Raw genomic sequence first — 25,311 nt, forward strand, 5'->3', positions numbered from 1 at the left:
AACACAGCTGACATCTAGCTATTGAAGATCTATGCATGGAGCTGGGAATAATTCCCTCTGTTTGCATACATTGCTATCTTCCATCATCATCTTACCCATTTTCATACACTAACAGGGCATATATACATGAAAATATAAGGCAGAGAGTCAGGCTGTTTCTTATGGTTTTGTGCTTACCTGTTCTTAAGTACCTCACTGGTCACTTAAGCATGTCATTCAGCATGAATCTATTTCAGTGTGTAAAAACACACTTACAAGCATGAAAGCTCTATTTTATTACATGTAAACCCTCCAAACACAAAGACTAAACAGAGCTTTTCACAACATAAACAATAAAATTACAGGGTAATTGTAATATTAAATTTTAATAATGAACATACCCCTTATTTTTCAAATGTAATTTTCTTTTATTATCTGCAAAATAAAGGGTACCAGCACAGTTTTGAACCTCTGCCCTAAAAACTTACCGTTGAAAAATATATTCTTAGTGTCATCACATAAAATTTCAATTCATTTCAGCTCAAACTATATATACACAGACATATAGTGATTGTTCCATATACAAACCTGCTGTAGCTTATGCAAGATAGGTTTAATATTTGAAACAATAATAAAACCAAGCAACTTCATAAGAATTTGTAAAAAATAACAAAATATCCAGTTTTATTTAGCTTTCAGCTCAACTGTTCTCAAAATTAAGCAAAACTTCAAACAGAATGAACATTTTTCTCCTTTGCCATGGGAAAAAGGTTGTATTGCTTGGTCCAGTCAACTACATTGGGTTTGAACATACCAAAGCAACTGCACTGAAAAAAGTCCGCAAGATTCTGGAAGCATCCAAGACTGAAAAGGAGAGAAATATCCATTAACAAACCTAACTAAAGAAGACTGCAAGCATCAAAAATACACGTTCACTGTGAGACAGTACTTAAGATATAAGGCTGTCAATGAAGACAGCTCTGGGAGAAGAAACCTAAGGATAGTTGTCTATCGAGCATTATTCCTTTGTTGAACTTTTACAACCTGTACTACATTAAAGACTGAGAGCAGATTAAGTTCAACTCAAATATTTAAGAGTTAGTACGATCTCATCTGTTAACACACATGAGGAAACATGGACTTCTACTGTAACAGGGAAACTGTGGTACTAATTTCTCTACTGAGCTAAATGCTGCAAGAGAAGTCAGAAAGGGAGCAGTTCATACCTTAGTTCTCTTTCTGAACCTACAGAATGGGCTCAGAGATTGATGAAAACATTGGACAACACCCCCTCACACCCAAAATTGGGTCTACTGATTAATGCTATGGACTGATTTTGGCACATCTTTTTCCTATGTGCACAGCCATGCAGAAAGAACACCACTAGCTCTCATGCTGGCTGTTTGTTTCCTAGGGCAAGAGTTCTCAGCAAAGAAAATGAGGTCCATTTCCTCGTTTTAGCACAACTCATAACATGCACGAGTAGCACATCCATAGACCACTGTTTTTTTGCATTAATGAAGTAGCGAAGCGAATCCACACTGAAAAGATACAGGCTTAAAACATGCTATTCATTAATACTCACTTGTATGGAGTTCTCCTGAGCGAAACAGGATGCTTAGAAGATTTTCTCTGTATCAGGAGGTTCATTCTTTCATGCGAGGTCAATCCCAAGAATGCAATCTTACCAAAAGGAAAATGTAAGTAATGGTTAAAACATGACGATCACAAATTAAAATTCTAAAAGACACTATTGAGAAGGGAGGGAGGGGAAGAGGTTGGCCATATCTAATAAGTAACTACTGCCACAATTATTGACTGAAAAGTATGTTTTTAAGTGTTACTTGGACTAAACCAGAACCCAGCAAGCTGTAACATTAATGCTTCCACTGAAGAGGCAGGCTTAATCAGGATGACCATAAAGACTGTACTTTTAGAGATGTCTGTAGAAGTATAAGATCTATCCCCCGAAAAAGACAAAACAGCTTAGCAAAAAAGATAAAGGAGATGTCAGAGACTCAACAATAACTTCGCTGTTTTCTTGATTCCATGTCTTCTTTCACCAAGTTTCACAATGAAATTTAAGGGTTTTTTCCTGCATTTTTGCTTACTTAGTCCTTTGTCCATCTCCTTGGGTTTTTATAATCAACATAAATCTTATAGGCCCTTATAAATGGCTGCAAGGGTCCTTTGCTGAATGACATGCTAAATATCATAAAGCAGGACATTTACAAATGACTGTGTATGAAATACAGTAATTAATTGTAAACATCCTACCTAGATCCTTTTTTTTCCCCCCCAGCACGGTATCTCAGTGCCTTGGACATTACAGAAATCTAGCAGTACACATAATTGTGGGTTTGTTTTTTTTTTTAAATAAAATGTAAAACAAATCTTTAGCTCAGTATGCTTCACACATATTCCCACAACACATCTTTCCTAAAACCTGCTAAACAAGCTGTTTCCTAGATGTTTTAAGACAGTTCTTCTCAAGCTTGTTTGCACAGCCAAGCTCTCTCCGAGAAAAACATAAACAAGAAATTTGACAGTCCTCATCAGGATAAAATCCGGGTCATATATTTTTATTGTAGCAATGGGATTTCATACCATCTAGTGACCCACTACTGAGCTCTACCACAGAAATTTTGGTTTGGGACTAATTGTGCTATTAAGCTTTTGTGCTGTTTTGGGGGCAGTAATACCAGTTCTATTAGTCAAATAAGTTTATTGCCTTTAAATATACCTTTTTATAGGTCTAGTATTTTCAATGAGTAGTAAACCCAGAACTCAGTTATAGGAATGATTTGCAGACTGTGATCCTACTTTTAACACTGGAATGTTGAGTGCACAAGTACCCATGAAACTTCAAGGGCTGCCCTGAGATTTAAGAAAAGCACCTAGATATGAATATTAATTAGTCGAGGAAAGCAGGCACAAAGTTCTTATTACAGCAAATCATCTAGGAAAAAGTTTTAATACGATAACTCTTAAGGAGAGGAGCATAAACTGAAGCAAAATAATACCTGATAAAGCTGAACCATCAGCCACAATGAAGCCCATACAGTATGAAAACAGGCTACTGTGAAGATGTAGAAAACCCAGGGAGAACAATGTATTATCTGTGTGAAGTACGTCCATGCTCCATCTTGATGATAACTTGTGATGCAATGATTTGACCAATCTGACAAGATACATAATCAGTTAATCACGTTTTTAATTTAGGCCGCTTAAGAAACGAACAAAGATTATATGCATAGTATGAATATTACGTAGCAATATGCTCTAAAAATACCATGTTTGATATATCATGTTCCCACTTACAAGCACCCACATCGACATGTGACTGCTTGCTATTCTGGCTGCATAATCTTCACATCATATGTTCATAATCCACAACAGGAACATTCAAGGCACTGGGCTAGGCACTTTTTTATAGTTAAATAGTGATGCTGAAATAAGCCATCATCTCTCATTGTCAAGACTTCCAAAATTTTGCTTCATGCTTATTTGTAATTTTAGGACAGAATATATCATTTCTCTTAAACATCACCATCAACAAAAGACCACATTACGGTGACAATGCCAAGAACGCAGTATTTTACCACTATTACATAGACATAAACTGGAATGTCCAACTTCTGTAGATTTATTAAGAGATACTTAAAGCCTACCACATGTGTCTAACCTATAAAAAAACCCCAAACAACTAAATGCAGAGCAACTTTTTTTTGCCTCTATGTCAGTGGAACAATAAAGAGGTTTTCCTCCCATGTTCCTTCACACACAAAAACCAAAAAAAATAATATGCTTTTTGTATATGTAAGACTACTACTGAAACACAGGAAAGCAACTCATGTTCACAAGGGTCCTGTGTCCTCCACTGCCACAGCTCGCTCACTTTGACTCATTTCAATATAATGTGAAGTGATATAAAATAAAATGAACTCTCTCTACTTTTTAGTTAAAAGATTAGTGCTATGTTAATTCATTCTCAGAAACTATATTATAAGGGCTCTCCTCCAAGAAATTTCTTAATTTTCCAAAGTAACAGCTTGGATTTATTAATGAGATACACAGTTCTGCTGTTTTCAAAGTCATCACTACATTAAAAACAAAAGTAAACTTTTGCAAGTGTTCAATATAGATATTTCTAAATAATAAAATCAATAAAGCCTTTGCAATAATGTATTAACAAACTTTATTTCTACTGCAGTAAAGGGTATCCAGACTAGAACCTGAAACCTGACCTTCCTCCACACGACTACTGTACTTCTCAATGGACATCCCACTAGAGCTGTATCTTAGTTTCTACTCAACACAAACATAATCAGATATTTGACCAAAGACTCAGAGATGATATATTTTCATGTAAAGACAGAATTACAAGATAACATCACTGCTGAAATACAGTATCATTTGTGCAGGTATAATTACACTTGCTAAAAATGAAATGCTGAAAAATAACAACCATACACGTGCATCCTTGAAAGCTAAATTAAAATAAATTAATGGATACATACACAGAAGAGTTCCGTGAAGCAGCCAGACACCGGTCATCGTTAGGAAAGACAGGAACAATAGGTAGTAACGATGGTTCCCAACGCCTGTATTCGAGTCAAGGAAAAAAAAAAAAATGACATTTTAAAATCCAGCAGTATTTGCATTTCCCCTAAAGTCAACAGGAATAAAAAGAATCAAAACCACTTATTATTACCTCTGCTATCCTCAAGAGAGTTTGGCAAGACTGATATCCTTCTCAACTTTCTCCTGTAAGCCACCCCAATTGGTATAATAGAATTAATTCTGATAGTGTCAGCCAGGATTTGTCTCCTCTTCAGAGCATGCATTCAGCTGTTTCAGCTATATGAGGACTAATTATGCAACTAGAACTCTCACCATGCACAGTACAACTGTCTCATATGACTGAAAAATCTAAGCTATTCAATTTGTTTGACCTTTGTGTGCTTCAGAATTGCACACATATGCATAAACACCCCAGACTTCTGTCAGAGAAACTGTTACAGGAAGATATACAATTATTTTTCTTTAAATTACAATCAGTATTGCTCAAAGCTTTGAAACAATATATCAGAAGGATGTCTCACCACCGTGTAAATAGCAAACACTATAAAAGCATTTCCAAGTATTTAACATTACAAAAAAGCTACTGGCAAAAGAATTTGCCAAAAATACATTGCTACGGATGTAAAGCTCTAACCTTTCTAACTTGAGCATCACCAGTAATGAGACAGAAAGGAAGAACAAGGGAGTTTCTCAAAGAACACAAGAACATAAAAAACGCCCTGTGGGGTTATCTCAGTGGTCCAGTTGCTCCACTTCACTGTCTCTAACAGTGACAACAGGCAACATCAGCTCAGGAGGACACATGAGCTTGGCCACTTTAGAGTTCACTCTCCTCATCCACAGTTACTGCATAACAATGTCCGTGTGCATACCTGACGAGTTCTTTCAGTATCTACTTTTGGACACACTGTCCAAAAGTTTGTCTAATCCCTTTCTGAACCTTCTGATACTGCCTTTATCTGCAAACCCTTACAGCAGCAAGTTCCAAAATTTGAGTACGTGTCATGTAAAGACATGTTTTCTTCACCAATTTTAAATCCAATCGCTATTCTCACTGAGCCTCCCCCAGTTCTAGTATGATGTGCCTGGTGAATAACAGTTCTGTGTTCACTTTAGCCATTGTCTTCATTGATGTTTGTTTGGGGTTTTTGTAAAGTCTCAGTCATATTCCCTGTTCCTTCTCCTCTCAAAAGTCCTAGACTTTTCAGTCTCTACTCTTAGGGTGACCACCCTTTTATCATTTTAGTTGCCTTCTTCTCTGCCATCTAATTGGTGTCTCTGTCTAACTGGGCCCTCTGGCACCTATCAGTAACCCCTTCAGCATCAACTGTGTATTCTTATACCAGGTGTGCTCTCTCTCTAAGGAGATAAAGGTTATTTCTGCAGCTTTTAAAATATGTGGTATTTTCAGATTTGATGAACACTCACCTATGCACTGTCCAATCCACAGAGAATGCTGATCGCATCTGGCTACACATGACTCACAAGCAAGGCAATGCATAGATCTCAAAGGCTTCCTTACCTAGTTGAAGATGAAGGAAAAGAATACAGTCATGGCAAAAGCATCTATTTCGCTCAAAATTTAGAGCATCACCTCATGGGCACTTTCATATTTTGTACAACTACTGTATAAGAGACCTCACGACACAGAACATAGATGAGAACTGTACATCTTAATTTTACAAAACAAGAGATGGAAATAATTATTATTTTATTCAGATTAGAGTCCAAGGATCTCAAAGCATCTCTTTTGTTGCTGTAAAAGAAGAAATTTAAGTAAAATAGAACAAACCATGCATGACAAGCAATGAGGAAGTTTTTTATAGCAGTATCGAGTAAAAGCCAGATTCAAAAAGAAAACAAATACCAAAGCCTCACTTACAAGACACGATGTGCAAAACGTCCTGAAGTCCAAGCAACCTGCTTCTGCAAGAGCTACAATGTTCTGAAAGACAAAGTAGTCTGCACTTACATTTGGATCACATTTTCAGGGGGATCTATGAACATTTTTACACTAGGCCTTCTGCAGTTCACTAGCATTTTGAGTGCCAAGCACCAATAGGACTAAATACTTGCTACTTAAAAAGGTTCATGAGAAACACAAAACAGCAAAGACTAATGCAACTTCACTCATGCAGGATTATCCAGAAAAGTATCTCTGTGTTGCCAAAATTAATAAGTAATGTGAATGAAATATTCTTCCAAAAAATGAGATTGTGTTAAGATACAAGGTACCTCTCATATAGTCACACTTCAGAGAGATGAGGAGAGCCACCATATTTACTGTTCCTTTATGAGTACTAGGTAAGACAGCATTTACTAGTTCTGTGGTAACAAGGTAAAATTGCAGTTTATTCTCCCTGGCCATCTGAAGAAATACACCCTCATGGAGAGCAGTGAGATCACAAACAAAACGCTTCCCTTAATCCACAGGTTGGAGAAACCAAACACTAAATTCTTTACTGATCAGTTGGCGATGAGTCTTTTTGCCATTCTACAATAGAGCTAGGAAATGGCATGTCATTTACACGATGCTTAAGCACAAAAATCAAACCATTATACACATCTTCAATGTATCTGACATAATTTAAGTAATTTCTAGCCTTTGGTATGCCTTACGAGCATGGAGAATTGTAGGAAAGCATTGTGAGTATCTCTTTCTAACCTTAGACAACTGGAGTGGAAACCATAAAAAATTTATATTTATTAAGTGAAGTTCTATGTGCATTTATATCACAGATAACTTCAGGGAGTCTGTATGATGTTTGGCCAAAGCTCACATTTCAGTGAGATGGAGGGAAGCAAATCACGGCAGGATTATGAAGTTAAGGAAACAAGCAGTAGGAGGAGAAATTCTCTATGATCTATGCTGTTCAATGACAGAGCTACAAACTCTTAGAAGAACTGCTTTCAAGTTTAACAAAGCTGCACATGGTGACGAACAAATCAACCATAAGCTTATGTGTTACACCAGGTTATCCCTTCCATTCGTTTTTATGAAATCACCTACCTCTTTTCTTTCTTTTTCTGAAGTCTTAACATATCCAGGATCAGATCTCCAAGTTTCATAGAAATAATAAACAAGACCCATCATGCAAAACACGACGGTGATTTCAAGAATTCTATTGGCTACATGTAATGTTCAGGTTAAGGAATATATTTTTGTACCACTACATACAGTTGTTTGCTGCAAGTTCTCTGGCAGACAAATTATTATTATACATGAGGGAGGATATACAGTCATTAGGAACATAACTTTTACTATGGACTAAAAATACCTGTAAGTCAGGTGAAGGCAGGGGAAAACCACATCAAGATTAACTATCTCCATACAGCAACAGGAATGTGGGATGGGACAGGTTTCATATCAATTAAATTCAAGCATCAAACTTGAGAGCTTGAGCTTTTAAAGAACAGTCCATGATGCCACCAAGGAGCAGAGAGCCCAATCTGGGATCCCATCGCCAGTGACCACCAAGCCACTATAGAACTGCAGTATGAATAATGCTTAAAAATCAAGTACTGCAACCTCAAGGTTGTTTTGTCTTATCAACTAAAAACACTGCAAAATAGCTCTAATTAAAATCAAGACAATAAATTAGTAAATATTGGCACTGTCTATGACCAGTCTTACAGCTGGGTTTGTTACAAGGCAATTGTAGGGCACATTAACGTAAGTCAAAATGATTTCCTGTGGATACTGCTGGACTATTTGCATTTCTACTCTTTTTTGGATCTGAGAGTAATCCTTAATTAGAACGGCTAGATTTTCATTCAGACATAAATACAGGAAACTAAAATACTGAACGTTTCTATGACACTCAGATCTGCGGCCACCTCCAGAAGGAAAAGATATTCATGAGGAAAATGGTTAGACAGTGAAGTGGAAAACTATTTCCCCATCTCACCAAGCTATGGTTAGACCTTCAAGAATATTGCTACGCTATCTTCAACAAAGTGTCTGACTCAAACCCCTATCGTTGAGTTTTTTTTTTTTCTTTTAATTTAGATGACACCAAGAAAATCTTAAAACTTCACAACCCACCACTGAATAACATGATTTTCATTTAGACAAGCATATGCGTGTATCCCTAGCGGGAATATACTTGATCAGTTCATCAAAATTAATCCTGATAATTCTATTAAGGACATCTTAATTTGAAACAGCACAAAGAAAATGCCACTTAAAGGATGAATTAAAAATTAATTGAATTTGTGTAGCAATATATTATAGCTGGTTTAGTACAAAATTATTTACAGTTCTAAGTATCTCCCTAAGGCCTTTTCACAAAGCTTAATCAATAAACAGATGCCCCCTGTGTAACAGAAGAGCAGGGCACTGAAAATAGAGTAAACTACTAAAACGTTTTTGTACTCAGTGCAAAGCCTCTTCAAAGAAAGTAAATCTAAGGTAGACTTTAATCCACTGTACACAAAGGATGCAGCATAACCTATGAATAAAGATGGGAGACTGGAAGATCTAATTCAGTGGGACATGAAGAAATTTATTCCTTGTTTTTTGGCGGGGGAGGGTGTTGTTTTTAAAAGCAGAAGCACAAATATCACTTACTGTCAAATTCTTGACATTTTAGAATGAAGAGATGCTTTGAAAATTATTATTAATGCATGTGTTGTCTAGTTATACTACATGCCAAAATGTATTACTGTTTGCGAGTCTCAATGAGGAAGATTAAAGAGTCACATGGAGATGCTAATAGAGATAATTAGGTTTACAGCAAAGACATTTTCATTTTGATATTCCAGTAACTTAAGTAGTTCAGAACTGTACACAAATACCCGCTAAAGGTAAAAGAAGGTACACATTTTTATTCTGTATATAACTTGAAATTTAACTCAAAGTTATTTCACCCCAGCCCAATGGAAGTAAACCAATCTTACCAGATGTTAACAGTCATGTGGAATTATCTGGGACTGCTCATTACTATTTACAGGACCAGGCTGGGATTTATTAGCAATTATAAAGAGTTCTGTTGCATTTCTTGAGTACAAAGGATATCGGGCAGGAACCAGAAAAACCATGTCACGGACATCCAAAAAACTGAACTTAGCAGAAATGCTGTGGGAAAATACCTTAAATTCTTGAGCCCCACACATTGCCTGAAAGAATATTAAAAAGTATTTTTAAAAAAATGTATTTATAATGTAACTCCATGGAGTATAAATTATCTGTTTTTTATTTTAAAAACTTCACACACAGAGAACATACTTCAAGTCTCTCTCAAAGCAATCAAGGATTGTCACTCAAAAGCATTCTTTAGCCAGATGCATATGGGGTTGACAATGCAAAAATGAAACTGAAGAGTGCTCTTTTCCAGCCTAATATTATACAACAGAAGTGCTATGGCACTGGGTGAAAAGTGCCATCTCTGTCTATTTGCACACTGATAGCATTGCCATTTCAAGGAACACTGACTGTTGCAGTAACTGTTGAAGAAAGCAGAAAACCTGCAGAAGAGCTTAGGATAACACTGGGAGGTCTGGGGAGCAAAAGGGGGGGGAAATGTTTCATTAAAACTCATTCTTTGTCACAAATAATGAAGAAAAAGTTGAGATAGAGCATGTTTCTGAGCATTGCGCATAGATATCTCAGTGTCTACCAGGTGCAGACCTTCAGTAACACTCTCCTTATCATTAAAATTAGCTAACAGATTGCTTAAACACTTTAGTGTTTTTTCAAATCTTCCAGTGATGAGAAACTATTATTTTGCACACCTAAAGACATTCAAATTCTATGGTCATTCTAAGAAATACATACATTTAAATTCTTGACACACTCTGCAACCATTTCTCAGGAGGTATTTTTTATGCTAAATCAAACTAAACTCTGAAGAGAATACTGCATTATCTTAATATGGGGTCTATAACAAATAAATATACATACATAGAGAAAAAGCTACAAACCTGACAAACAGAGCCATCCCAAATAGCAGGAAGAGAAGCAGAACTCCTTTCAAAAGCCAAGAATCAGAACTTAAGTTCATTATGTATCCTATGGCCCACATCAACGTCAAGGAAGATGCCAACAGCAGGAAGAGCTGTTAAAATGGATTATTGTTAAAATATGACAAATTTTTCAAGCAGGACTTACTTCAAAAGTACTCTGATAATGTGGAAACAAATGTTGAAAGACTCAAGATAGATAAGATGAAGTGACACATCAATATGCTGAAGGGAAAGGAGGGGGGAACACGACATAAAACCCCCACCCAAACCACTGCTACATGCTTTTAAAGAATTTTATTTTTGGGCACCCCATTTCAGAAACCTTAAAGGATCCTCTTCTTAGAAAAGAGTTCAACTGCATATTATTCTAAACACAGAATGCTGTAGATTTCCATTAGTTATTACTGTGGATATTACCTCATATTTCTCTACTATTTTCAGTAACCTGTTATTTCTTCTGCTTCTCATTCTTTCTTCCTCTTTCACCATATAAACCACGAAGCGATTCAGACTTTGATAAGCAACGTCAAGCGGTGTCTCTCCCTTTAACAACAGAAATGTTTATTTCTTTATGCACTTGACATGTAAGTGCTTTCATTTTTAACAGAAGCAAAAAAAAAAACTAAAACAATAACTTGGCAGCTACTTCCTTCTCCCACTTTTTTTTTTTTATTAAGGCAAGGGTAAGCTAAATTCAGAGTTTTAACATGCTTAATCCAGTGCTTTGTAGTTCTAAAAACTGATAGTTGCAACCATATTGCATCCATCTGAGTTAACTCTTGGGCTGTCTCCAGTAACCTGAAACACTAAGCTGTCTGCTAGAATATTACATGCTTACTGAAAGCGAAGGTTTCTTGTTTATGTTAACTTTTTAAAACCAAACAGCAATCCCCTAAATCACATATACAAACAAAAAAAGCACAGATGGAAAAGCTGCTTAATATGCAAACCCTGAATAACGGCACTGTACAAACGTATCTACATCATCACAGGAATTGATAGTTTCAACAGTTATACTTCTCACTACCAGTTTTTACAAATATTAGGATGAAGACTTTCCTATGTGACTAGCCCTTCTGAACATATCAACAGGCATTGTCAAACACTGGCTTTCACAGGACAACACACGCATCTTTTTAAAGGCTCTAAGTCTCACTGGACACCAACACATGGCTATTTCTAACAATCTGGCCAAAGCTGTTACTTCTCATTACAAGTGTTTTGAAATAGAAAACAGCCAACTTAAAAAAAAAAAAAAAAAAAAAAAAAAAACAAAACAAAGGGAGGGTAGTGGGTGGGGCATGGAGAATCTGCAAAGGACACAATTATGTTCAGTGACCGAAAGGCTTGGCTCTTCATTAAATGGACGTTGCAAAGAATCTCTGCATTCATACTTTGGGCCACACCACAAGAAAGGTGCTAACTCCTCTTGGGAAAGACTAAGAACACCCGCTCTTAGTGAGCCCCCCATTGCAAGGGATGTCCAAAGTAAAGAAGACTCAGATTTTTCTTTACATTCATGATACACATTCATGCCACATGGAAGGAAATATCATAAAAGAAATTGTACCTTGACGTTTTTTATGTCCAGGCTAGCACCAGCTTCCAGCAACAGATCCACTGCACTAGTATTTCCTGATGTTATTGCCCAATGCAGTGCAGTATTCTTTTGAACATTGTCTACAGCATTGAGAGAGGGGTTAAACTTTAAGAGAAACCTCGTGGGTTCTGGTCTAGATGAAAATAAAGTACAAAAGTTAACGAACAGAGGATAATCTATATTGGATATGAAACTTTTGAACACCTTATAAAAACCACTGTTTCCATCTGTGAAATAACAACAGATACACAATACCCTGTCTCAGAACAAGCTCATCAACGACAGATCCAAGTTTATAATTCAGGTCCTGCCCTGAAGGTTTTTCTCCAGACTATGTTATCTTCCCATTTTAACAAATTTGAGGTATAGGCACAGATTATATCTTTCTACAACACTGTGTATAAGCCTCCATCTCCACATTTTATTCTAAATGCATTTTACTGTGTACACCTCCATTTCTTTTTATTTCTGGGAAAGCATAATAATGCTGCAGCTAGTTCAGGTGCAAACCTTGACTTCTTTATGAAATTCTATTGACTTTCTTTGCTATATCCAATTCGCTACTTCATAACTGCTGATCTCTGAAATATCGCGTATTTTAGTACAACTAAAAGGGAAGGAATGTCAGTTTAACAGAAAGTTTTTATAAGAAAAACTTTAACTGACTGCTTCTTGGGTACAATAAAATAAAATCTTTTAAAGTTATTCACTACTTACCCAATTGCTTTTTGTGCTGACAACATTAAAGGTGTCTGTCCATTGAAGTCTGTTGTGTCTATGTTCTAAGTATAAGAAAAAGACAACAAGCAAGTGAGTACCAGTGATTTCGGGAAACAGAGTTAGATGGTCAGATTCGGAGCAATACAGAAGGCTTAGTTTCACTAATGGAAGGAAAATGGAAACAAACCAAGTTATACCAGCCAAGAAGCCAACACTCATTTAAACATTCTTTTCCCCCCATCTGAGTCTTGCAGGTCATTCCTTTCACAATATGCTGAGTCTCCACTGAGGATATTTTTAAGGGAACCACGTTAACCATATTTCTTGTCCTCTTTTGTGCAAAAATACTATAAATAAAACGTACGTTGGAAAGCAATGCTAATCCTCTACCTTGTGTAAACAGAACGTCCAAGGACATAAAACTGGTTTATTAAAACAACAAAAAAGATCATGTATCTCAATATGTAATATTTAAACATCCAACTCATGTTACCCAATCTTCTTCCTTCTTCAAGATGAAGGTTTCTTTCTTCTCCACCTTCATCCGTCATTACACTAGAGCAAATTTGCTTAAAAGAAATGTTTAATCACTTGGATCTTTTAGTAGAATATATGTAGGTTAAAAACTTAAAGTTTGTGATACCCACCACCTATACCTACATTCCAGAGGCCGGTTACTCTATTAAAGAGACCTCTGAGAAAGAAAATAAACTCACAAAATCTTTACATCTGAATACACAGTGTTTCAAAGAAACAGTCCAGATCATGTAAAAACTCTTTTCTCATTTTTATTGGCAAATTTTTACACTTATTAATTCTACTTACTTCAGATCTAAGCTAAGCAGACATCACCTAGAGCAGATACAACAAAAGATTATGGAAAAAATAGACATTTCATAATCAAATAGTAAATACTTCATGATGTATATACACTTCATATACTGCTTTTTGTTATTGGCTTTAAAAGCCCGTTGTTACTTATACAGCACCACAAATCTGCATAGCCTTAACAACTGTCCTTAAACACTCTAATTGTATGTGAATGTGTATGTGTGGGGATGACAAAAACAGGGGAGAGTATTTTTTATATATATATATTTTAAATAATCTAAAAATTCTCTGAACTTATGGCACAAGGAAATAATTGTCAAATACCTGCTTATCATCTAGAAAACAAAACAGTCAGTTCTGAAACGTATTATACATGCAGGCAGCTATTCATCAGTAGAAAACAGTAACTGGGACATCAACAACATACCTGGCCTTTTGATATGAGGTAAGCTACAATGGGCATGTGTTGAAACAGCACTGCTAAGTGAATGCTACTGAATCCTTCCCCATCAATAAGACTGGGATCCGCTCCGCATTTCAACAATAACACGACCATAGGTAGGTGTCCTTGTCTGCAGCGATACATGAAATGAAACTATACAAATGACAAAAAAGCTGGAAATTTTCATTAAAGCATTGCCTTAATAATTTCTCCTAGATACCCCCCTAAAAAAATTTCCTTTCAGATTCCTGTGGTTTTATTTAGGAAATCACTTTTTAAAATTTAAGTTTATATCAGAATATTAAATACATACCTTAATAAGTCAGTCTAAGACAAACTGTTAATTTAGAATACAGTGGTTATTCTACAGTAATTTTGCCTGTGAGCAGTCTTTCTCTGATGCAGCATCTAATTTTGTTTAGCAGAAGTCTAAGATTGCCCAGAAGAAAGCACTGATCTTCAATGTGAGAATTTACACTCAGAGAAGTTATCCCAGAATAATTATTTAAGGTTATGTTTTTTTTCCAGAGGAGCAGTGCTTTGTTCTTTTGATCATTTTACTCAAGTCCTGCCCTAGAAGCCAAAGTTGTACGACTTTAAACTGTATCAGGTCAAACAGCTGTAGCCTAGAGCAGATGTAGATGTAGAAAGAGCAGATCCAAAGAGGCATTAAACATACACAAGCACCAAGAGCTTCCATTGCCCAGGAAGAGACAGTGCATGTTTGTGGTGGCCGCTATAAGAAGCATAAGAGGAAAAGTTGATGCCACTGGGAGATGAAGGCCAAAGACCTCTCTACATGCCCCCAAACAATAAGATGTTTTACAATGCTTCTACTGCTACTTGCTTGCACTTCAAAGTCCAGGACTGGCAGCGCTGAGTCTTACGAGAGCACACCAAGGGAATCTAGTGCAGAAGCTAAAACAACTGAAAGCGTATTAGCTAGACAGGCTGAAGTCTGAGGAGAACTGTGACCACAATTTTTTCAGCCTTAAACTGTGCTCTAATAAGCATCAACAGCTAACTTCACTGCCCTAAAACAGCCAAGTCTTCTTTGCCCACTAAGGCAGAACTCATGAGGACAAGTCACAACAGAACCATTTCATCCCTAGGGAAACTTCAAAACATGAGTCCAAGTCACTAAAACACAGATCCACACATATCACGACTTTGTGACCTGTAAAGTTGCCAGGAATCAGAGAGCAAATTTCAGCATTATTACAGGCATGCTGTGAAATTCTTTATACCTCAATAAAATAAACATGCCACAGAACTTTAAGATAACCACTGCTGTGCTACACAAAATACTACTACACCTGTTAACGCTAACAGATTTACAATTAGTAGTTGCAAGCAACATACCTAATGGCCCAGTGAAGGGGAGTTGAATTCAAATCTCCACCTAGCTGATCCACTATTGCACCTTTGGAAATATAATACCTGTGTAACAGCAACACAATAAAATTAAGCATAAACATAATAAAATATTAAAGCATTATACTAAGGATAACATAGTTCTAGTAATAAATAGCTCACAATAAAAAAAAAAAAATCACTAGAGAAGTGAATGGACAAGAGTATTTTTGCAGAAAAGGATGCTCTTTTGAGAAAATGTTTAACAAAAAATATAGTTATTAGCAAAGCGTTTATAAAATCAGCTTTAATCTTTGTAAAACAAACCAAACCCAGGAAAATCTGATGATTTCACGTACTACATGATTTCACGTATAAAGAAGTCACAGTAACTTCACATTTCAGTGACATTTTCACAAAGATAATTGGGTTAAAATTTGAATTTTATGCTTTTCTTCTCAAGCAGCACGCTCCTTGACGTATAATAGCAACAAAGTGATTATAAGTAACAGTGGCAGAATACTTGTGTTACTTTCACAAGGACTCTCGAGCTTACTTAACCAGCTCCTGTCTGTTGTTTATCGCCGCCCAGTGAAGAAGAGTCACATTTTCTTTGTCTGGTTGTCGAACATCATATCCTGCTTCTACCAGTTCTTTGCATCTCTCTACTATTCCATACCTTAAATGAGAAAAATCTCAATTTACCTATCAATCATTTGTTAAGTATCCACCAGTTTAGAGACAGCCCCATACTAAAGAAAAAGTAAACCTCAATAAGCATCACCCAGTGGTTCCTACCTAAGCAAATTCCACATTGCATTCAGTGGATGTCTTGTAAAAAGAGTTGGACCAAGCCCTAACGAGTAATTTTCTACCTAACAAACCTGGTTGAGAGATATATAACCAAAATACTTACAATAATACCTTCAAGTGATTTTTCCTCTTTCACCACAGGGAGAAAACAGAATTGTAAAATTTTCCTTTGTAAAAATATCTAACCTGGCTCACATTTGAGAACACTCCCATCTATTTCAACATTTGCACACACAAAACATATACTTACTGTGTAGCCTTGACGATATCACAGGTGCTGGGGTCTTCAACAATGGGATATGCTCCCAGCAGCACGGGCAGATCTTTCTCCCCCTCAGCGCCGTGGCAGTTGAGCCCATGAGGGCGATGCGGCCCATGGCAGTGGTTTTTACACTGTTGGTTAACAAAACATCAATAAATGTTATTTATACACCGTAGGCCACACCTCTCTCCTTACGAGGCGCCCAGGCTGTACTTGTTAAGTTGCATCAATACAAAGGAGAAAGTCAATTTGAAGCACCTGAGGGGAGACTCGTCTTTCTACTCAGCAGAGGGGCGAGGGAGGTCAGGAGGGAAGTGGTGAAGGTCCGTCGGGCCCCTCTCCGAGGGCGTTAAGCACCTCGCGGAGCTGCCTCCCCACACACCGCCCTTACCCAATGCTTACACCACAACCGACAGCCCACGGCCCCGAGCAGGTTCGGAAAGGCCAGGGCACCACAGCACCGGCGGCAGCCGCGCCCGCCCGCCCACCGGAGCCGCGGCACGGGGCGAGGGCCGCGGGCGGGACACGGGGCTCGTGCCGCGACCAAGGCAGCCGCCGGCCCCGCTCTCAGCCGCGCTCCGGCCCCAGGGCCCGGGCCTGGCCCCGGCGAGGGGCACCGACCAGCCCGGCGCCCCTCCCGCCTCAGCCCCAGGCCGCCTCCCGCCGCCGGCCCCTCCAGCGCCGGGCCTCCCCTCACCGCCGGGCCGCCGCCGGCCATCCTGCCGCCCGCCGCCTCTTCCTGCTCCCGCTTCTTCCTGGTTACCGCCGGCGGGAGCCGCAACGCCGCGGGGGCGGGCCCGGGCCCCCGCGCTACCGGGCGGGGCGGGCGGGGCCGGGCCGCTGCCCTGCGGGAGGCCGGGGAGAGCCGCCCCGCCCGCCCCCACAGCCTCGTCGCCTTGCACAAGCGCTTCAAGGGCGGCCGCGTGTCCTCAGCCCCGACTCCAGCGGCCCCTTCCTCTCTCCGTGGGCAGCGCCACGGGGAAACTCATCGGGTGCGTGTTCCCCCACGCGCGTCTGCGGGTGGAACCGCGGGGCTGTGCCTCGGGCAGCGGCAAACGGGCTCCGCTGAAAGCGGAGCGAGCCCTGGGCCCTGCCTGCGAAGTACGGGCCGCGGTTACAACCCGCCCCCCCCCCCCGGCGCCGCGTACGGCCCCGGGGAGCAGCGCCCGGTTCAAAGGCTGACATGCGAAGGAGTTGCCCGGCCTTGAAAGCTTGTAAATATTGTGACACCTGATAACGCAAGCAAACTAATTACAGTATGAAATGCTAGCAAGGAATTATCCTTATGCCAAGCACGTCAGAAGAAAAAAAAGCAATGCCTCATTTATTATTAACATTCATTATTTATTATTAACCACTGCCAGTGCACTGGTTAAAAGCAGGGTGGGAGAGGAGCAGTGAGCAGGCTGCATCATAAAGCATCTACAGTGGGGGCAGAATGAACGCTATCAAGGCAATCGTAAATCCGTCCTCTAATTCTCAAGGGTGTGATGTTGCAACCTGAAAAACATTCATTTGATGTGTATTTGTAGTTTTCCTGCGACTGTTTTTAAGGGGGGAAAAAGTATTTTCTCTTTTGTATAATCATAGCAAGACTCTCTTTTATCCTTAGAGCAGTATCTACCATTTCAGTCAAAAAAAAACCCAAAACCCAGTACACAGCAAACGGCCAAAATAAGCTGTTACCAGCTATCCTGAGAGAGCAGAAAATGCTTGTCGGTTGATGCTGTGGGCTGGCATCAGCTGGAAGATGCCCTTGCTCCTTCCTTCCTCCTCTCCCTCCTCCATCCATGGAAAGTCTCCTGCTCAGTGCAGTGTCAACCACTGGAGATCTGCCCAGGCTGGGGGCTGTGCCCAGCGATTTCTGAGCTGGGGAGAGGAGGCCTGGCCTGGCACATCACCTGTACTTTCAGCTCAGTGTTGCTGCTTCGGAGGAGGGATAGTTCATACCCTGTTAGTAAGTTTGCTGGCTACTAAAGTTTCTCTGAGGCATACAAGTCCATATGAGATGATGGAAAATCTCAGCAAAAAAATTCAAACTTTTTTTCTATTTAGTTGGTTGCAAGAAATAAAAAGACACTCTTCACCATCCTGCAGCCCTTAGTCTTGACAGAGCTCAGGGTGAAAACAGTAACAGGGATTCACAAAAGTCACCAGAATACTGGAAAGTGGAGCAGGCTGGTGCCTTACAGATAGAGTGGCCATCAAAATGCTTTACAGTCATGAAAGCTGCTTTGTTTTTTTATGACTACTGATAGCGCCTTGTGCTTTATATAAATTTCAGCTGAGATTTTCAATCATTTTAAATATGTTAGTAAGCTGTTTATGAGGTAGGTAAACACAGCTTAGAGCACTCCTCTTATACACTTGGCTTTTTATTTGCTTTTCCTGCTCTTTTTACTGTCTGATCTTCCTGTCTCTCAGGTTTTGTCCTTCCTGTTTTTCTATTTTTTTCAGTTCCAGTCCCCCTCTCATCCTCATTTGTTGTCTGTTTCCTTCCAGACAGCTACATTGCAATCCACAATAACTGCTGAAAGAAGACTCAGGAAACCATGTTGCAGGAATCCCAATGTTTGTGAGCATGCTACATCAATACGGTAAGCTATTCCTCATCTAGCTTTTTTCATCAAATACTGCAAGGTTATTTCTCTGGCCCACGCTGCGCTCGCTCTTGTGGGTTGTGCACCCACGCCTGCACTGCCCTAAGTCCCCCACGACCCTGCAAAGGTGCAAGTTGAGCACATCCTATTCCTGCTGCACATTTAGGGCTGGAATATCCCAAATTGCATAGTTTAGGCCCCCAAGTTGACTGAAGGAACAAAAATAACTGGTTTTTTCCTCTATCAGAGAAAAGTTGGCTAGATGGTTTTTAAGTCTTTTTATTTCTAAATTCTTGTTAATTTTAGGGTGTTAAAAAAAAAAGGATTTAAAAAACTATCTGCCATGGAACATGTTCAAATCACCAAAGAAATAACAACTGTTACTTGTTGTTGTTTAAATCAGGTGAAACTGTAAATGTTATGAATTTTTCAGTTAAAGCTAGTAACTTAAGGAAGCAGTTGCAAAAAACTGTGGGCATCTGCCGTCCTCCATGGTTACCCAAAAGTGGGTGAATAACAGAAACCTGATGCAAACAAATATAAAAGTGTTCCTTCACAAGAATATTTGGAAAGAGTCCAGAAAAAAGTAATTCTAAACGTGGCTAGTGAAGGCTGCTCACAGTACATTAGGAAAAACTGCTTTATTCCAAATAAACCACAACTTGCTTTCCCAACATTATTGTGGAGGAACAAATGTGGTTACTGATACTTTGCAAATTTGGCTAGCAATCAAGATGTTGCAGAATGAAAGCAAAATCAAATTCCAATTGACAGGTTAATACAGATTTTCCTTCCATATGCAGAACTGCTACATAAATAGATATTAAAGCAGCTCTCGATGAAATATTGAGAGCTTTAATTTAGTTCAGTATCACAAGATGTTTTATATGATTTGAATACAGAAATCACATTGGGGAAGTGTAAGAAGAAACATTCTTGTGCTAAGTTTAAAATACCACAAAAAAGATTTGATAGGCATTTTGCTGCTTGGGTATGTAATGATCCCAAAAAATGCAGAAATGCAAAAATAAAACCGAAGAAGAAAAAGAGTTAATGTTTTCCAGTTTGAGGGTTCGGCTTGTGAGAAGTTAGGATTTGTTACCACAGAAGTCAGTTTGATAGAGATTTTCTGCATTATCTGAGACTATTCATAAACCTTAAGTCACTTGATGATATGATATTGTATGACAGTTGGTGGCAGTAATTACAGTTGTATGCAGGCAATTTTCAGCTTGGTCTCCTTCAATCTTTGTTACCCGTGGATCTCACCTCTAGCATCTTTTTTTATATTAAAAAAAACCCAAAACCCTTTCCAGAAGTGAGAAAAATGAAGGTGTTCCTTCTACTCCATCTACAACTTTTTTACAAAAGAAGCTATATTTGATATTGGTGAAATCTAGAGCAAAGCTCCTAGCAGAAGGCAAGATTTGGTCCTCACGAACAGACAGGCAAATTTCCATTTTGGAACTGCATACTATCTTTACTGTATTTGTGGGTTTTGGAAGATATATGTTTTTTATTTTTATATTTACATTTTTTTTAATAATCAGCCACCATTATTTCACAGCATACAGTGACAAACTTAGACAAAGGCTTTGCTGAACTATTTGTGGACAATAAATTGAGGCAGAACTGAACAGTTCTGCACTTTGCTGTGCTACTAATGCTGCACTCTTAACACATCTCATTTATACTCAGTGAGTAAATTTGCTGGAAGTACTTAAGTGTTTGCATGATTAAGAACAACTTCTACTCTTTCTATCCTTAAGAGACTAAAAGACTTAGATTAAGTGTATTGTTTTCAAAAGTCCTAAAAAAAAAAAAAAAAAAAAAAATAATCATTCTCCCTCCCAAACAGCCTTTTCCAACTGACTATGCTTGTGATGAGTGTAATTTTGATTAGATAACAGTGAAGAGATACTTAGGTGTTTAGCAGCTTTCAAATAGTATTTTGTATTCACTTCACTGGATAAATGACAGAGAAGCAAGTAGAAAAAAAAGCCATTAAATCTGATCAAATAATATGAAAATTGCAATTTAAATAGTACAATGCTTTTTTATTGTGACAAAACATCACATTATGCATTTTACATTATCCCTTACTGCTTTTGATGTTTTATGAAGCACTATAAGTAATAAGGTTTTGCACATGAGCATACCTTTTCTGAAGAAAAAATTAGAGGGCACAGATAACGTTCAGTTTACTTCTAGAAGCCAATTCCTTATTGTATCTCTCATAAGAAAAAAAAAAAAAAACTAAACAAAAAACCAAAAAACCCAAAAAACGTCCAAATCTTTCTCCAGTTCTGCTGTACATGGAGTTTTTATGGAGCCACAGGAATAACACCACAGTCCTATCAACAGAAGGGTCATTGTAATTTACCTCCATTTACACCCCTAAAATAAAGCCATTAACTCTGTCTGTGAAATTTGAATAAAATGGATTGTATCTGTCCTCAGAATGATTCAAATTCATTTTCTACATTATTTGCGCATAGCCACTCGCAGCCAGAGGTGGTACAGAGGCACGGGGGTATGAGAGAACTGATGTACTCCAGTTTGCAAGTTCCCAGAGGAAAAAGAAGTCCATGAATATTGGCCAGGGGTTCTGCATTGCCACTCTTCAGACAGATCTACCAGCTCTGTGGGAATTTACAGATCGCCTGTGCATAGGATTCCGAGCCAGGTTTCTTTTCAGGGGGGGATTTCTAAACTTAGACAAAAAACAGAACACCATACCCCCAAGAAAAGTACAGTTTGGAGATACTTATACATGAAGTTGAAATACTGTTATTTTGTTTTCAAAATGTTTAGTATGTAACTCTCTCTTCATCTAACAGAAACAAGAGCACCAAACAAAAATACTAGTTTTGATTAAGCTGTTGTCTATAAGGCAATTAAAAAAGCAGGACACAGTGGCTCTCAACACGTGAGGAAGAGACACACAAATAGTAAAACTACTCAAGAAAACTAGATGTGTTGACTACTGGCTTGTGCTTACAGCTTTCCTGGTGTTTCATAAACAAAGCTAAGCACATATCATAGTGCTGTCTGAGTTTTAACTGAGTTTATTTAGGAGACCTGATATTTTTATGGTTAGGAAAACTCTGATCTGATGAGTGTTTTCAGCTAGAAAGCAAGAGAACTCAGTGGGACAAAGGAATTTCTTTCCTATGCTCTGCACAGGTAACAAAGAGAGTGTCACCCACAGAGATTCAGATCATCCCGGAACCATCAGGCTGATGTCCACACAATGCCACGTGGTACAACTGGAACAGATGCTGGAGTACACTTCTTTCTGCCTCTTCATTTTTAGATTCTCAAGACTGGAAGTTGCATTAGAAACATGGCCCTTTAGGTATTTATCCTTAGGGATATGGTGTAGTTTGGAACTGTCAGTGCTAGGTTAACAGTTGGACTAGATGATCTTCAAGGTCCTTTCCAACTTAGATGATTCTGTGATTCTGTATTTGGTGTTTGTTTTTTTTTTTTTTTTTTTAATTTTCAAACACAAAACTGCTGGTATGAGGACAGAACAGTTACCTGAGAATGCAAAATATTTACTTCAGAGCAGCTGTACTTCCTTGTAGTTGACTATACTGGATCTTAAAAAAAGATAAAAGAAACTTTTAGAGTGTGTGCATAGTCTGCATTTCCTATAGCTGTGGCTTATGTTCAAATTGTAGGACTTTATCATATCACCACAGTGAACCACTTCATTTAGTTCACTAGCTACAAAAAGCATAAAACCAGTGTAGGAGCAATCAGTCATTTCAGCCTCATGAAATTCCACTGAAGTTACACAACAGATGATATAAACAATAGAAGACACATAGTTCATTGTTGTTGGTCATAGAAACTTTGCTAATCCAAAAGAAGGAACTGCAGAGTATAACTGAGGACAGAATTTATTCTGTCACATCAGTTTAACTTTAGGGGATAGAAATACATGCATGTTTTGAAATGCCAGATTCAGGCTACCCAGCTCTGCTGGAAGCACTGACACAGCTAAACAACTGCAAGAAGAAAGCTACGCTAACCAGAAGCAGCTCTGGGAGAAAAAAAAAGTATTTACTGGCCTTATCTTAAAACATAAGCGAAATCAGTGCAATAAACAGCAAGCCAAGCACCATCTTTGTGGCACGTAGGATACAACCTGGAAGGCAGTTTTAACTAGAAATCGCAGAACATCGATGTACTGCTCCTGGTTATTTGTATTAAACTGTGCATTTTGGCTGCAATTTTATGAATATGAACATCATCAACATTTATTTATCACATCCTCATGCTTGATTTCACTGAATTACCATGAGCTGTCTTGTTTTTAGGTGCATTCCACATACTCATTTTGTTGCTTTCTTCTCTTCCAGAGGTGGTAGCAGCAAGCATGTGTTATACAGTCAAAAGCTGACACTTGTTTTGGCCGGAAGAAAAAGGGCAAAGAAAGAACATCCCTCTTCACTGACAGGAGTGGAGATTTTTACTAGAACATTTCAGCGACAACAGTGTAAGAGTTACACAAGTTTGCCACCTCCGTTTTGGTGTCTTCCTACCCCTGACGTGTCTTTTTTAACAGCTGGACTTTTACACACTGAAACCTCCAAACCTTCAGAGTAATGCATACATAGAAATGCTTAGAAAACTACACTTCAGGAAATCACAAGAGGCGGCATCACTCCAATAACATAATTTTACAAAGAAAACACTAGGAAATTAAATATATCAGAAGCAACCAACATATTAACATCTGATAACTGTCCTCAATTCTAGAGCATCCATTTTCTTTCTGTCTCCACCTAATTACAGCACAGCTGCAAACCACTTCTTAGCCACCACAGCTGGCTCCCATGAGCCCTGAGTGGGCTCAGGACTGCCTGGTACACTCTGACAGCATCAAAGCCTTGCTTGTGTTTCACCTACAGGGGGAAGGGCTCTTGGATATGTGACCTGCAGCGTTATGGAGAAAACCCATCGCTAAGTGATCCTCAATAGTAACTACAACATGCCAGCTGGAAAGCCAAACATTATGATAAAACATACCTAGCAGACACTGAGATAGTTATTTATTACCACCTTAAGAAAAAAGAATGGGCCCATTTCAAGATATTTTGAGAGTTTATGATAGCCATTTACTTGATGTATGCATTTTTCAGCACAACTGAAATTCTGGCAATGATATCCCATTCTTCCTCAGCCTTGTAGAACCACCCGCTGTAGATAACCAACAGTTAAACGTATTCCCCTCCACCAGTACATTTTTTTCTGTCTGCAGAGAGGTTTCTCTCTCAAGAGAGTGGTTAATTTTATACACACAATAAAGTAATAAATTCTGACATGAATTAATGAACTGCTTAATATGTACACCTGGGTCACCTCTTTAAGGGCCTGATTCTAAGTACACTGAAATTGATAGTAAGCTTTCTTTTTCAATGACCAGCGATGGACATGGATGCATGTTACAGACACTACTGAACTGGGGCAAGTACTACTGCAGTGTGAAGTGTATCACACCAAGAAAATCATAACAATGTCACATGAATTAGTTATTTTCTATTCCAGTACTTACACAGCCTGCAAAAGTTTCATTGTCCTCTTGAGATGTTTCTGTTCTGCTTCCTGGCATACTAAATTTGCCTGTAGGTCAAAGAAGGACAGACTAAAGCTCAATAAATGTACTTATTCTACAAGTTCATTCTCATAACCAGGCTGTAAATATTTTGGACTTACAGTCCTTAAAACATCACCTTCCAAAGGGAGATTATTAACAGAAAAATTAGCTAATTTATGTACAAAGCTTAAGATGAGTCAGGGAAGAAGTTATTTTGATTCGATTCTTTCAGTATTTTAATAGTAAAAGAATTGAAGCCATTTTCATACTAGAGAAATTTGTATTAATAATGTTACCATATAGCATAAGATTAAATTCAGCAGTCATAATTTTTAGTTCATGTCAATGTCAAAACTATATCCTAGAGTTTTACATTCACTGTAATCACAGCAGCATGAATTCATTTCATGTAGTCAATCTCTTTGCATTTATAGCTGATGGCTGATAATGCAAAAGGCAAGTTTAAGAGTGCTAGGTGTGAGGAAAACTCTCCGCTGGTTTTCCTGAAAGCAGTTTTCTTGCTCTACTGTAACAGAAGTGGAAAAAATAGAACCA

General features: G+C 38.4%; 1 protein-coding gene across 1 annotated transcript; it reads right to left on the reverse strand.

Annotated features, from left to right (window-relative positions):
* Positions 1-635: 635 nt before the first annotated feature.
* On the reverse strand, positions 636-17,426 carry ZDHHC13 (zDHHC palmitoyltransferase 13). Its single transcript, XM_074841594.1, has 17 exons — positions 17,246-17,426; positions 16,537-16,679; positions 16,030-16,152; positions 15,483-15,560; positions 14,106-14,250; positions 12,845-12,909; positions 12,098-12,260; positions 10,945-11,070; positions 10,486-10,619; positions 9,579-9,681; positions 7,574-7,696; positions 6,446-6,508; positions 5,992-6,085; positions 4,500-4,583; positions 3,003-3,160; positions 1,565-1,662; positions 636-843 (listed from the first exon to the last, which is right to left on the reverse strand). Exons 1-17 carry the CDS (start codon positions 17,264-17,266, stop codon positions 708-710), a joined length of 1,857 nt encoding a protein of 618 aa, XP_074697695.1. The 5' UTR covers positions 17,267-17,426; the 3' UTR covers positions 636-707.
* Between the last annotated feature and the right edge of the window lie 7,885 nt (positions 17,427-25,311).

Source organism: Strix aluco, chromosome 16 (genome assembly GCF_031877795.1).
Source record: "Strix aluco isolate bStrAlu1 chromosome 16, bStrAlu1.hap1, whole genome shotgun sequence".
Taxonomy (NCBI): Eukaryota; Metazoa; Chordata; class Aves; order Strigiformes; family Strigidae; genus Strix; species Strix aluco.

What these genes read in the sequence shown, in the direction of transcription:
- ZDHHC13 (XM_074841594.1), bottom strand. Translation starts at nt 17,266, where the DNA reads ATGGCCGGCGGCGGCCCGGCG. An exon ending in CCCCTTCACTGGGCCATTAG is followed by an intron (nt 14,251 to 15,482) that starts GTATGTTGCTTG and finishes GTATCGCTGCAG; the next exon opens with ACAAGGACACCTACCTATGG. An exon ending in TCAGCACAAAAAGCAATTGG is followed by an intron (nt 12,261 to 12,844) that starts GTAAGTAGTGAA and finishes ATTTTCATCTAG; the next exon opens with ACCAGAACCCACGAGGTTTC.